At 47.0% G+C, this 14,734-nt stretch overlaps 1 protein-coding gene across 3 annotated transcripts in view; it reads left to right on the top strand.

Moving 5' to 3' along the window:
* The first annotated feature begins 324 nt into the window (after window positions 1-324).
* HIPK1 (homeodomain interacting protein kinase 1) overlaps window positions 325-14,734 on the top strand; it is a 34,877-nt gene continuing 20,467 nt past the window's right edge. Inside the window, exons 1-3 of one of the 3 annotated variants that reach the window (XM_054028485.1) lie at window positions 325-618; window positions 3,946-5,023; window positions 12,501-12,624. In XM_054028485.1, coding sequence (XP_053884460.1) covers window positions 3,948-5,023; window positions 12,501-12,624 — 1,200 coding nt within the window. In that variant the 5' untranslated portion in view covers window positions 325-618; window positions 3,946-3,947. The remainder of the gene's footprint in view (window positions 619-3,945; window positions 5,024-12,500; window positions 12,625-14,734) is intronic. The other 2 variants (XM_054028486.1, XM_054028484.1) reach the window with 2 other exon arrangements.

Raw genomic sequence — 14,734 nt, 5'->3', positions numbered from 1 at the left:
AGGTCCAGCGCGCCTGCCCGGGTCCTTCCCCCGGGGGCGGGGCTCAGGGCGCCGGGGCTTTGGCCACTAGGGGCACACTCACCGCTGTGTCAGGCACAGCGCGGCTGGAGGAAAGGATGGAAGCCCGCAAGGGTCCGCCCTAGCGCCCTCGGCCAAAGCCGCTTGCGTCTTGGGGACGCTTCCGCCTCAGTAGCACCACGGCGGCACCTCGCTTCCGCCTCGGTAACCTCGATGGCGATGGGCCGAGCCGTCACGTGACCCTGGTTCCATGCCTCGGCGCTCGGCTGTTCCGGGGCTGGGCCGCGTTCGGGGCTCGGCTGGCTCAGTCTGGCGTAGGCAGCCGAGGGCCCGGAGCGCAGCGGGAGCCGGAGCCGGAGCGGGCTGAAGGGAACCGGGGTCCGGCGAGCGGCGGGGGCGCGGAGCGGGGGGAGCCGGGCCAGGCCGGGCCGTGGGGCGAGGCGGGGCCTGGCGGCGGCGGAGCGGCCTGGAGGCTCCCCCCGGGCGGGGCGGGCCTGGACCGGCGGCCGCTCCGGGGCTATGATGCGCCCGCTCCGGGGCCCCGCATCCCCTCGTGTCCCCCCGGCAGCTCCAGCCCGCGGCTGAGACCCCCCACCAGCGGTGAGTGCGCCCGGGCCTTGCGGCCTGCTCGGGCCGGGCCTGCCCCGGACGGGCCGGGCGGAGGCCGCCCGGAGCTCCCGCGGGAGCGGCTCCCCGCCCGGCCCGCGTATCGGCCCTGCCCCGCTTGGGCGCCGATCCGATCCGCCGCTCAGGTTTGTCTGCGCTCCGGGATCCGCCTTGTGTAAGTGCCCGGGCGGGGTGAGGCCCGGGTTGTCCCCGGCGCGGGGTGAGGCTTTGCGAAATACAGCAGCGAGCGCTTTAAGAGGCTGTTGATTGAACAGAGCAAGCAGCTACAAGTTGGCAGGATGGTTGCCTGTTTTCTTTGTCTACGTACCACATACACTTCCTAAGCTGCGTCTGCTTTCGGTTCATATTCGTTTGCCGTACAAACCAAAACCCGAGACAGCCAGAAATAATCGCTCATTTGGAGAAACAAAACTCTGCCAATTATTCAAGAGGCACCATTCAGTTATTCCACTGAATCAGTTAAAAAAAAAAAAAAAACGCTTTATAAATATCTCAAAGCCTGTAATTTTACCTTTAAAAGCTGATTGGGAATAACTGGTCTTGGTTCATTCAATTTTAAGGTTAATAAGATAGAAGTATCTGTAACTCTAAATCAAGGAAGCTGTTTTGTAGGCTCCATTTGGTTGGGGAGTTCCTAATTTAGAATTTGCTGGGATTAGAAATGCTTCAGAACATGAGAATAAGGAAGCTATGATAGTATTGCTGTGTAAACCCACTTTTTTCTTAAAATACGATTTAACACCAAAGCTCACAGCACTCCGTAGAAATAGGCCGGTATAAATGTCTGCTGGCACAGCCGTGGTGTTCAGGCTGGCGAAGGAGTGACCCCGACTGGCATAGTGGTGCCAGCAGAAGCCCCTAGAGTAGATGCAGTTTTACAACTTTTTACAGGTTTCGCTTATTTTGCTCATGGAGAGTGGTCCTATTCTATTGGTACAAAGCTTTGCTGGTATAGCTTCGTCCATGCTCGGAGCACTTTGCTGGTATAGTAGGCGGGGGTAAAGCACTCCCAGTGAGGATGTAGCTGTGATTTCAGATTGTGAAAGCCCCACTCCATTTAAAGTATACTCTCTGAATATGTAAACAACTGTTCTCTGCCAAGTGGCCCCCTCATACAGTAATCTGTATGCATAGTGCAGTGCCTTTGATATGGGAGATTCTGGTTTGGTTCCCCACTTTGCCTAGTCTGTACTGGGGCTATACAGATGGGGGCTGTTGAAGCTGTTTCACTTCAGTAAGAGATTTCTATGGGCCAGCTAAAGGATTAGACTCCCTCTGTGGTCCAGTGGCTAGGTAGGCCATCCCTGTTCCTACCCTTTCTTAAGGATGTAGGCACAGGACTTGAACCAGCATCTCCCACTTTCTAGGTGAGTACCCTGACCTCTGCATTAGAGAGGAGTTCTTATGTTTGATTCTTGCATTGGCCCAATTAGTATTTGATTAAAGTGAAAGAGCTTCAAGTGCCCCATAGCAGACTATCTCATAGCCCAGCATTTAGGTAATTCACTTGGAGAGGCAGGAGATTACTGTTCAAATCCCTTCCTAGCAGGGGAATTGAACCAGAAGTCCCTATATGCTAGGTGACCATCCAAACACTAGGCTAGAAAGGGTGCCTTGTTTTTGCCCAATTAATATTTAATGAAAATGGAACAAAGTTCTAGACTAGCGCCTAAATGAAATTTAGGAAAGGAGACTGTTTTTTTTGTTTTGTTTTTTTAAAGACTGTGTCCATCACTCAAAGAAAATGACAGTTTAGAATACGTCTTCCAGCTGCATCTTCGGGTCACTGGTCTGGTCTGGGTCAGTAATGATTGGAAGGCATTACCATCTGGAATGAGTTGGTGGTCCTGATCCTAGAAGACAGGGACTGGTCATAAGACACTTCTCATAGATATGTCATTCACCTTAATGCAAGCAGGATTTTATTTTCTTTAAGTAATAAGGTGGATTTACTCATCTCTTGCTACTGGTGATTGTTCCATTGGCAGGCAAACCTAGCTAATAGTTTGCATGCCTACTTGATTGTTTGTTTTTTTTTAAAATAGATTGCACCAGCACCTAAAATGCAAGTATAGACAAAATACCTTCCCCAGAACGGTTACATTATTGTCTGTCTAGGTCATTATACTGACAGTATTACCTTTCAGATTTCTGGGGAATCTTCTATAGAATATTGTGTTGTGTCATCCCCAAGCGACTCAGATTCAGTTATGAATTGCAGACTTTGTATCTGTTCCCCCCACTCTAATGTGTATTAATACTGAGAATTTGTGGTTAGGTTCTGACAGTAGAGAGACAAGGTGGATGATGTTCTGACTTGTAAGGCAATAAAATGAGTGGCTTATTAGGCAGCTCTGAAGACCCAAACTTAGTATTTTCCTTGTAACGCAAAGAAAGGAGATTTTGCTTGTGTCTCTGCACAAAGCCTAACAAAGGATTTGAGAAAGGAGTTTCTTAGCTTTTTTTCAGTTGTCAACCCTCCCATAATGTAGAACAGAGGGAATCTGTATTTTGGGCATAATGTGACATACAGGGTTTCCTATTTGCTAAGCACTGACTTTTCAGTTTGTAAACTGGAGAGTCTCCCCCATCTAAATTCCATTCCCTGTTTACTGGTGAGTGGACGCCCTCGTCTTGGGAATCGGTAAGCAGCTGCTGTATTGTCGCCCTTCCTTATTTCCCCAGTCATCGTGCGCTGTGATTCTCTTTGGAGCTGATCCTGGCGGGTGCTGAGTGCCCCATTTCCAACTGAAGTTAGTGGGGATTGATGGTGCTCTCTTGAAGGATGGGACCCTTTGACTAGTCCTAGGACTCTTACGTATGTTTAATTAAATGCTCTTTAAACCCTCTGAGGCAAATAAACCAAACTGATAGTGTGAAGGCCTTCATTTCTACCGGTATTTGGTTATGTTGTGGCACCTCAGGGTGTGGAGATACAGATAAGTCTGTATGACAGACATGCCAAGTTCCTGGCCAGCTTCATACACCAGACCTGCAAGAGTGCTCTCATTTGCAATCTTCTTTCCTTGTTTGTTTTAGATTTTCCCCCCATTGTTTCTTAATGCTGTTCTGAAACCTGTGGGGAAAGTGTGGTTCAATACAGAGGAGTGAGCTGCTGAATTAGCGCTGCAGTTTCCCCTCCTCCCAGCCCTTAGTTCTCTCTTTCAGTAGAATCTGTCTCAATAGGGTGCGTAGAAAGATTAATATGATCTTGGTTTGCTGTGCAAACTGAGCATTCCTTGATTCTTGACCTGCTATTATGGGGCCATTACTAATCAGATCGTTCTCTTCTCATTTCAGGTATGGCCTCACAGCTGCAGGTGTTCTCCCCTCCGTCAGTATCGTCGAGTGCCTTCTGCAGTGCCAAGAAACTAAAAGTGGAGCCCTCTGGCTGGGATGTTTCAGGACAGAGCAGTAGTGACAAGTATTATACCCGCAGCAAAACCCTCCCAGCTGCTCAAGGGCAAGCAAGCTCCTCTCGCCAGGTAGCGAATTTCAGCATCCCTGCTTACGATCAGAGCCTCCTTCTCCCTGCTCCTTCGGTTGAGCATATTGTGGTTACAGCTGCAGACAGTACAGGCAGCGGTGCAACAACGTCCTTCCAGAACAGCCAGACCTTCACACACAGGAGCAACGTTTCTTTACTGGAACCATACCAGAAATGTGGATTGAAAAGGAAAAGTGAGGAGGTCGACAGCAACGGTAGCGTGCAGATAATTGAGGAACATCCACCTCTCATGCTGCAAAACAGACCTGCGGTGGGTGCTGCGGCCACTACCACCACTGTAACCACTAAAAGTAGCAGCTCCAGTGGTGAAGGGGATTACCAGCTGGTCCAGCATGAGATCCTATGCTCCATGACAAACAGCTACGAGGTCTTGGAGTTTCTGGGCCGAGGAACGTTTGGGCAGGTGGCAAAGTGCTGGAAACGCAGCACAAAGGAGATTGTAGCTATCAAAATCCTGAAGAACCATCCCTCCTATGCTAGACAAGGCCAGATAGAAGTGAGCATCCTCTCTCGCTTGAGCAGCGAGAATGCTGACGAGTATAACTTCGTTCGCTCTTATGAGTGCTTTCAGCACAAGAACCACACATGCCTTGTGTTTGAGATGCTAGAACAGAACTTGTACGACTTCTTAAAACAAAACAAGTTCAGCCCACTGCCCCTAAAATACATCCGGCCAATTCTGCAGCAGGTGGCCACTGCCTTGATGAAGCTAAAGAGCCTGGGTCTGATACATGCTGATTTGAAACCAGAAAACATCATGCTGGTGGATCCCATCCGCCAGCCCTACAGAGTGAAGGTCATAGACTTTGGCTCAGCCAGCCATGTATCTAAAGCCGTGTGCTCCACTTATTTGCAGTCGCGCTATTACAGGTAAGGTTTTATACACGAGGCTATCTCTGTACCCTTGCATCTGTAAAGTAGACCTGGCACTGGTGGGGTGTTACTTACTGGGAGTAGATGAGCCCCACATCCTCAATCAATATGCAAAAACCAGATCAGGGAGGACAAACCTCATCTCTTGGAAGGACTGAATTATTGTCCAGAGGGCAAGGTGTAAACTTAAGAGTCTACTCAAGTACATCCGCTGATAGCGGTGGGAAACTTACACAAAGATAAGGGTCAGAACGACCTTCATGCAGTACATAAACTTGTAGCCATTACCATTTATGGCCAGTACCTTAGTCAGTCACTCCGTAGGAAAACAAGCTCCATTTTATATGTGTTTTTACATCTTCCCTTTATTTCTTTTCCTTCCCTGTCCTCCTCATTTCTCTACCTTTACCCTCTGTCACCTTCCGTATCTCCTTCCTGGCAGCAATTCCCACTGCCCCCTGCACACCCTGTATGCTGTGCTCCCACCTCTTTCCTGTCTCATCTGCTAAAATGATAAATGGTAATGCTGACATGTAGTGTGGTTAGGTTTAGTGCTAACACAGAGATAAATGGAGCTCAGCTGTTGTTTCAGGGTGTCTGCAGACCCAGGAAGACTGTATTGCATCAGTTAACCTCCCAAAAGGGAACTAAGCTTTTCTTTGCAACTATGAAATCTAGAAACTTTTGAACGGAAAGCGAAGGGTTCTCTGATCAGCTCAGGTTAAACCTCTGCAGCAGAATGTTCAGAGTTGGACTAAACAGTTATTTTGGAACTGCCATTTTGGAGAGCTACTCCTTTAATAAAATAGTGCAGGAGGCTGTATGAACAGAAGAAAGGCCGTACCGGGTCAGACCAAAGGTCCATCTAGCCCAGTATCCTGTCTACCGACAGTGGCCAATGCCTCTTTCATCATTAATACCAGAGATGCTGACTTGACCTGTGAGGTGGAGGTTTAATCGAAGGCTGTATGGGCACCAGGGTTTGAAAAATATACCTGTCACCTCTGCTAGCTTGAGGGCTAAGTCTGCCAGTCGTAATGAAAATGACTTTCCCACTTGCCAAGCCACGCGTTTCATGAAGAGAGTAGTTAGGAGAGGAAATTCGTATACAGGTGAACAGAGCTGCTACTTTGGCAATGTGACCTCCCTAAACGTGCAGCCCTCTTCTTTCCTCCTCACCCCAAATGCCTGCCGTAAATTGCAACTAGCCTATTCTGTGCATGTTCAATAGAAAATTAGCTGCTGCCGTACACTACCGGTAGATGCAGCAAAAGACTTGAATCGTCTCCCCTTTCTGTAAAATGTCTCTTGACCAATTTAAAAATTAATTTATCAACTTTAATTAGCCATAACAATTTAAATATGTCAGAAGTTCACAACTTGTCCAAGGCTTGTCAGTTACCTGTTGTCCTTTTACCCAGTCACTCCCTGTATCTAGCATTGTAAGTGAACTCCATTGCACTGAAATGAGTCCTGCCCTGCTTAACCATCCTAGGAAGGAAAGTGGGTTTGCAGACAGATAAGGAGATCTAATAGCGCTCTTTACAAAGGATTTCAGTGAGCCAGCTCTCTGCTCCCCGGCTTTATCCCCCTTGGGGAAGGTAGAAGCAGCTCCACCCTATACCCCGGGTCCCTACTCACCAGTCCAGAATTACCATTACTCATTAAACCCCAGTAGGCATCTTTGCCCATATAGATAGAGCAGGCTGTGCCCTTCCCTTCCAGTTCTTAGATCATAGAATGTCAGGGTTGGAAGGGACCTCAGGAGATCATCTAGTCCAACCTCCTGCTCAAAGCAGGACCAATCCCCAGACAGATTTTCGTCCCCTCAAAGATTGAACTCTCAACCCTGGGTTTAGCAGGCCAATGCTCAAACCACTGAGCTATTCGTCCTGAAGGAAGGCCTCGTGCTCAGCTCTGTCTTCCTTCCCAGATCATGGTGACTTTTCAGTGTAAGTTACAGTACATTTTAAAATGACCTCTTATGCCAGGAACCTTTTATTTGCCCGTTTATTAAAGTAACTTTCACAAAGCTCCTTCTGTTCCTACATGTCTAGAGTTATGCTCAATGGAGCACTATTTTTTCTCATGGTCATACAGCTACTCATTCAGTGGCTCGAAACAAAACAGTGTAACTACTCTGTGATCCTTCTAGCCTGAGAGAACTACCAAATAAATATCAAGACCTCATCCCCTGGCGTGGAGGGAGCATGGGGAGAGAAGTGTCCCAAGGGGGCCCTGGAAAGGAAACTGCTTGCTCTGCTATGCATATCCTACTAAACTAAAAGCCATTTCCGTCTCCCCGAAGGTGGGGTGACTGGCCCTGCTGGAGAGAGGAGTATTCCAATGCTGTCTAAGTCTAGGCCTGCTTCACTGGAGTTGAGAGGAATCCGGCAATCTGGAAAACTATTTAATGTGGTGTGAAATTTACATCAGTGTTGAGGCTAACTAAAATCTGCTTTCTAGGTGTAGAAACTAGTTTCTCTTGGGGAAGAGTTATGTTGCTTCTGGCTTCATTTCACATTGAAAAGAGCTTTCAAGATGAGGCTTGAAGCTCCAGCATTGTGTTTGTGATAAGACAGACTAATTTGTGTTTTACTTCAGCGGCTGTTTTAAAACAAATTAATTGTTTCCTGTCCTGTCTTCACTTCGTATTGGTCTTGTGTCAGTGTCTTGGCCACTCACTCAGGGATGGCTTTTTGAGCTAAAACTTTCAAATCTGGATACCTGAAGTGGGGCTGCTACAGGGACTTAAGTCAGTGGCTTTTTCCAGAAGTGCTGAGCACTCCGACATCCCCTAACTTTAATGGGCTGTATGGGGGCTTGGCTCTTGGGCGGGGGGGGGGGGGGGGGTAAAAAGCAGTTTGGAAAGTCTGTGTGTCTGAATTTAGGAGTCAACACTTTGACTCCTAGCCAACTGCTGTAATGAGTGTAGCGTGGGCTTTAATTGTACAGTAACAGAATGGAAGACGCTATACTGTTCTGTGTCTAATTTTGTCACCCACTTGGATCTAAATTGTGGTGGGGGGTGGGCTGAATTGTCCCTCCAGTACTCGTGGCTCTGAACTGCACAAATTTTTCACAACAGGAGAAGCCTAGTTTCATAATATTGTGCCTCTTGTCATTGAATCTGGACTATTTAAATCCACCTGGTAGGGTTTTATGGGGTGGGGGAGAGGGAGTCCACAATAGGTGCACTGTGGTGATTTTTTACTCCATCCATTGTGGTATCGAGCACTGGCAGCAGTTGGCGAGAGGCTGGCACCCTTGGGTTGCTGTTCCAGAACAGGCTACGGCCATGGGAGGTGAAGTGTGAGCAAGGGAAACAACTTCTGGATTCTGTTCTGCCTCATTGCATTCCTGGCTTGCCTAGTTGGATGACGCCGCTGGAGCCATATTTCCAGCAGAGATTTGACATTGACTTTGTCAGGCCAGGATTTAAAATGCACAGAATGTGCAATTGCTTTCCCTACACGGGTTGTGAGGTACCTGCTCCTAGGGGAGAGGTGTGGTTGGGCTGGCTCACTCTCCGCTTTGGTGTTACTGTTAGCTCTGCAGTGCTGATCAGACTGAGGTAAATCCTGACAGAAGGGGGCATATGAATGTCGGGCCATGCAGGACATTTTCAGATGTCATTGATGCCTAGTAGGGGAATCACATTAACAGCAGATCCATCAGACAGTTTAAGCTGCTCTGATAAGACACTTTCACAGTGACCAGCTCCAGGAGAGGGGACAGCTCTTTCCAGTTCTATGCATCCTATTGCCTATAACAGCTAGCGTGGTGAGTATGGGCCATTGCTACCTCGAGAGAATGGGGGAGGGTATTTATACTACTATTCTCATTGCAAGAGAAGACTCTCCATACTGAGGCAGTCTTTTGGTGGAAATACAGGGCAATCACAGTAGTGAGGAAGATTCAGGGTCTGCATCGCTGAACAGGTGGGATGAGATGTGCTTAGGCCCATCTTGTAATCTACCACTACTGTACTATATGTTGATCAGAGGAGCCTCTGTTGTGCAGTACTATCTGTTCCTTAGCTCTGTGCTGGGCCTTGTGCCCTGCACTGCTCTGGCCCTGGCTGGCCTGGGGAGCAGTAGTGCATACCACCAAAAGTCTGACTTTCTCCACCTCTTAAACTAGCTTTGCTCCTACATGACTCTCTGGCATCGCCATTGCAATGGCATGAGCTGGAGATCAACACTTGCTCTCTGGACATGATCAAGGGGAGGTGCCCTCTCCACAAACACCACTCCTTTTGAAACATTCTGGTTGTAGTGGAAGAATATGAGTTTTGTGGCAACCTTCCCTGTTGCTGGCTGGGGGGTACTTGCTGGCCCTGGAAATCAGAATGTAACAATCTTATACTCAGAGGAGGAATTCTATCAGTTGTCATTTTCTACCTCAGAGAGAGCTTCGGATAGTGCAGATTAATAATCTAATCCTAGAAAGATCAGGTGGGTGGTGCCTTTTATTGGACCAATTTCTGTTGGTGAAAGAGACAAGCTTTTGAGCTACATGGACTCTTCTACAGATCTGAAGAAGTTAGTCCAATAAAATATATTACCTCCCCCACCTTGTCTCTAATATCCTGGAACCAATGTGGCCACAACACTGCAAATTTAATCTTAGACAGTCCAGCTGTGAGGGTGACATCTGGCTGCTGTTCTGTTTCAACACCACTTTCAGTGTCGGGGGTAGCCATGTTAGTCTGTATCTACAAAAACAATAAAGAGTCTGGTGGCACCTTAAAGACTAACAGATTTATTTGGGCATAAGCTTTCGTGGGTAAAAACCTCACTTCTTCAGATGCATCTGAAGAAGTGAGGTTTTTACCCACGAAAGCTTATGCCCAAATAAATCTGTTAGTCTTTAAGGTGCCACCAGACTCCTTGTCACTTTCAGTGGTCACTAATTATAGTACTGCTAACTGCTGTGATTAGCAACCCCAGTCTAAAAGCAGATGTGAAAGAGGCTGATGGCTGTTGCATACCAGCTGTGTCTTGAACCAATATGAAAACTGAGGCCTTGCGAGAAGTTAATCTATTTAGAGTGTAAAGTGCTCAGGGCTAGGGAGCGTCTTTGACACTGCAAAACGTATCCGAAGAAGTGGGCTGTAGTCCACGAAAGCTTATGCTCTAATAAATTTGTTAGTCTCTAAGGTGCCACAAGTACTCCTGTTCTTTTTGCGGATACAGACTAACACGGCTGCTCCTCTGAAACCTGTCCCTGGATGCGCACACAGGACAAAGGAATAATCCCACCTCCACTATCCATAGTCATTTACAGGCCGTTTCATTTGAGTCAGGCCATGTGTGTTCATGCAGGTTTGAACAAGATTGCGCTGTGGTCTGCTCTACCACAGGCCACTTCCATTGTATCCTGTGAGCCGTTAGATCTGTTAAACTCCCATGGACTTGGCTGGGAGTGCCACACGGGTACAGGCAGCAGACTTCGTCCTGCCTGCTAATTGGCAACACCTGCTGAGCAAGCCGGCCTTGACATGTTGGAATAATGGCACCTGGAGTTGGGAATCCTTTCGGGCTGCTAAACAAACCGACTTGTCTCAGTACAGTTCTTTAATATTCACACGCTGATTTTCTGGCTAAACATTTTCTTTCCATTTTGGACACGTTTGCATAACGTTACATCCGTTTGCAGGTAACCAATTGCTCCCAGACCCAGCTGAGCTTGAACACGCACACACTGACGTACAGGGCCAGGGACTAAAACGAAGCAGCATGTCACGCTGACTGGGAGCAATTCCTGGCAGATATCCCTGGATCGCTGTATTACTCGGAGAGCCGGAATTTTAAAAGCCTGATTGCCACAGTTCTCTTTCTCGGAGGCTGGGCTAGTTGAAAGGGTTCACCTGCGTCAGAACTGCTTGTATTAAAGCAGCAGCCATGTGCTGAATCAGTGTGACTACCCCTGCCACTAGAGTGCAGCAGGGAGGTTGGGGGGAAACAGTTAACTGAGCTCACCTGTCAGTGGCACTTGCCTCATTCCCTGATGACCTGCATGTCCGCCAACTGGACAGCTGTGAGAAGTGCTTTTACTTTGGTAGATGTACGGCACCCGTGTTACAGTTACCTGGGAATCGTTCCTCACTATGCACAGCCAGGTGAAAGGTCAGATGGAAAATGGGATTAAGATGGGCTTTTCAGTGTTCTGCTGCAGAATGCAGTGTGACGGAGATACCCATACATCACTCAAGGCCAGAGTCCAAAACTGTAAATCAAGATAATCAGTTTCAGAGCTGCTTTAACTGGAATGACTATGCAATACATTTTTCTTGATGTGTTTGCTACACGAGACATTACATACAAGTGTTAGGATCTACTGCCCAAGATCTGCCCAGAAAGCAGCGTAGACCAGTGTTTGGGACGTTCCTCTCCTCCCCCACATTGGGGTTACGATGGAATTGGTTATTCCTAGGAAAACGGAGGTTCTAGTGTTTCCTGTACTTTCCGGAGTGAATTCCTGTACCTGCTCCCATGATCCCTTGGCCTTACACCATATGTAAATACAACCTGTGAGCAGGCAGAACTGCAGGTGTTTGTTTCACAGCTGTGTGTGAGGCAAAGCGATAGCTGTGCTAAAATATCCTCTGCAACATTTCTGTCCAGATGGGTTATGCAGAAAAAATCCTCTCCGGGGTTTGAGATTTAAAAGCAGCACATGGTTTTGTTCGTAATCTCCCTGAGAGAGGCTGGGCAGGGGGGTTTATGTTTGGTGAGGTTCTGTTGCCCCAAACCCCATAAAATAATGTGGCAAAACACTGACCATCACAGTGTCTGGCTGTGTTCTCTTCGTCCACCTTAACCCTGAGATGTCCCAAATAAACCCTATATAAACACTAAGCAGTGTAAACAAAGTGGCACTCTTCTCTCTGCAGAGTGTCCTGGCTTGGGTCTGCAGACCACTCTTTTCGAGGTGAAAGCAGCCAAAGCCCGTGTAAACCTTCTGAACCTATCTAGACTCCTCTGCTGCTGATTAGCTGAGCTGAGGGACCATCACCCGATAGGACTTAACCCCCAGAATGCCATGCTGCTGTTTGACATGCCTGTGGGGACATGCAAGGGCTGGGTTATGTGATGGCTGGGGGGTCACCCTATCATGTGACTAAATCTGCTAGCAACATACTTGCCATTTACAGGGGGGCTGTAGCATAGGGTAATTCTCATTGGTATGAGATGTCTCTGAACTGTTGAGTCCTCTCCTCTTGGGCTAGAAGACTGCACTGTTGATTTACTGTGACTGTAAAGCAAAAATAATCAGCGCTGCTAAGTGAGGATGAGACAACACTATTAGGCTAGCGAGAAATGTTGCACCTTTACGGGGAGCCACTTTTAACGTTACAAGGAAGCATCTCTGGGAAGCTCTGCTCTGCTGTACAAGGTGCTTGAATAATATGTAAATAGGCACCATTTGCTTTCTGTGCCAGGCTGAACATTTTAATCTTGTTTTGCAGAGCTCCTGAAATCATCCTGGGTTTACCGTTCTGTGAAGCTATTGACATGTGGTCCCTGGGCTGTGTGATAGCTGAGCTGTTCTTGGGTTGGCCTCTGTACCCAGGAGCTTCAGAATATGATCAGGTAAGAGCATATAGTACATACAGGGCAGTGCTTGTTCAATCTGAAAGAGCTTCTTTTTTAATAAACCCTGTGAAACTGAAGTACTCTAATTTGGATTTTGCTCTGATATGGTCTGCTCAACATGTGGTCTTCAACTGCTTCCCTGCTTTGATCCAATTTTCTTTCTATCTGTGATAACTGAGACTGCTTCCCATTTGTGCCCTGCCTCCCCCTTTGCCTTTGAATAGAGAATGCAAAGGTCCTGCGTGTGTCTGACTTCTGTTTAATATACAACCTGCAGTTCTTTTGTGGCACAACTGAAGTGCTGTCTCAGTCGAGGTTGTGCACAGCGCTCTACAGTTCAAGAGGGACAAGTTAGTTACAAGAGCAGTGGTCCCAGGATGGCCTGCCATGCAGTTCCTGTCATGTTAATTCCTACAGAAGCTCTGATCTCTAACGCAGAGCGTGTCCCAAATACAGTCTCTGCAGCCTGTGAAGTACAGTGTTGCACGTATGTGGAGGTATCTCTTGAACGGCTGGGTCTTGCAGTGTACAAGGAGCAGTATTACCTGGCTGTTAGCCTGCCCATAAAAGGGCAACAAACCTAAACAGAACAATGCTTTTCCAAGTACAGCTTCTCCATCACGTGGTTTGTTTTGTTTTGTGGTATTACCATTTAACAGTGTCTGGTATATTTCACTCTACATAAAAAGACCCTCTCAAATTAGCTTTTAGTGTCTCTTCACTGCCGTAAATTTCCAGAGGAAATGCAGTGGTACATTAGTGAGCAGACAGAGGTAGAAATAACTAAAGTATGGCATGGTGGTTTCCTTCTACGGTAAGGTTCATGTATTTCTGCGAACCTTATCTCAGTGCGTAGGTGGGTGGGGACGAAGGTCGGGTTCTCATTGCTTGGTATAGAGTTCTGTAATCCTCCAGAAACTCGGGGTAGCCCGTACTCTGACTTCATGTGGTTTAGTTTGATGTCTGTAGGGAAGATGTTTGTTTCTACCTGAGCTGCAGCAGTAAATGCAGGCCCAGTCAGGGTTTGCAGGAGGCATCTCTGGAAATGAGCACCAGGCTTGGCCTTGTTAAGCAACCTTGGCCTTGCAGGAGGCAAGCTGCTCTTCAATAATGAGGACATGGTAACTAATTTGGACTCCAGCTTTAATTGCTCAGCATCTAGTGGATGATGGTTGTTGGAAATTATTTCTTAATTGTACTACTGAAAATTTTGTTGCTTAAGTATGAAAAATATAAACACTGGTCAGTTTGAACCCAGATTGCTAGAAATGAAAAGCTAGGCCACAGATTCATCTTGGCTCACAAGCCACACGAATGTAGTAGCCTATCTAGTGCCCTGTGAATGTTCAGCTGCTCGGGAAGCACCTAATACCGGAATAGCCAGTGCATTGGCAGAACTACGTGCAGTAATTTGAGCTACAGATTACGGTATCAGTAACTACGATGCCTAACAGCCAGTGTTTCCAGTCCTGCACTTTCATAAGTGGGTTACACGTTCACTGATTATTTTTTTTACTTTTAAGAAACTGATCTTTTTTCTTGTCCTAACAAATTGTATCATTTCTCACACTGAAACTTGAAGAGCAGATAGTATTAGCAATTTAGACCACAAAACTTGGGGGAAGATTTGAGAAAATAGGTTGTTGATGTATAAAATTATTCCTCTGCTTTATAATGGAGTGTCTTTTTCTTTTTAAGGACAGCTTGGTACTTTGTAATGTAGCATATTGTTATGTTACTGATACTGTAGTCAGTGTTCTTTAAACATGTTTTATGCACTTTTCTGGGGGGAGGGTTATTTACTTGGTGGTGTTTTTTTAACTCCAAATGTTGATGCCCTAAAGGATACAGGGGATCTATGTCTACGTGCTTTATGAATCTAAGCTTGCACCCTTGAAGTCAGTGGGTGCTTTGCCACTGGACCCTTTGCGATCAACACATCCAAGGGTGGATATGCCCAGACCCAACTGCATCACTCAGATACCTATATCTTTTCTGATAATTATATATTTAAATAATACATATATTTGGTAACATTTTTAAAACCCTTCACTCCTCTTCAACAATGTTTAGTGATTATGTTGGGGAGTGCTGCATTTACGCTCTA

The sequence above is a fragment of the Malaclemys terrapin genome, chromosome 4 (genome assembly GCF_027887155.1).
Source record: "Malaclemys terrapin pileata isolate rMalTer1 chromosome 4, rMalTer1.hap1, whole genome shotgun sequence".
NCBI lineage: Eukaryota > Metazoa > Chordata > Testudines > Emydidae > Malaclemys > Malaclemys terrapin.
The sequence above is the reverse complement of the archived record's forward strand: the minus strand, read 5'-3'. Positions and strand labels throughout refer to the sequence as shown.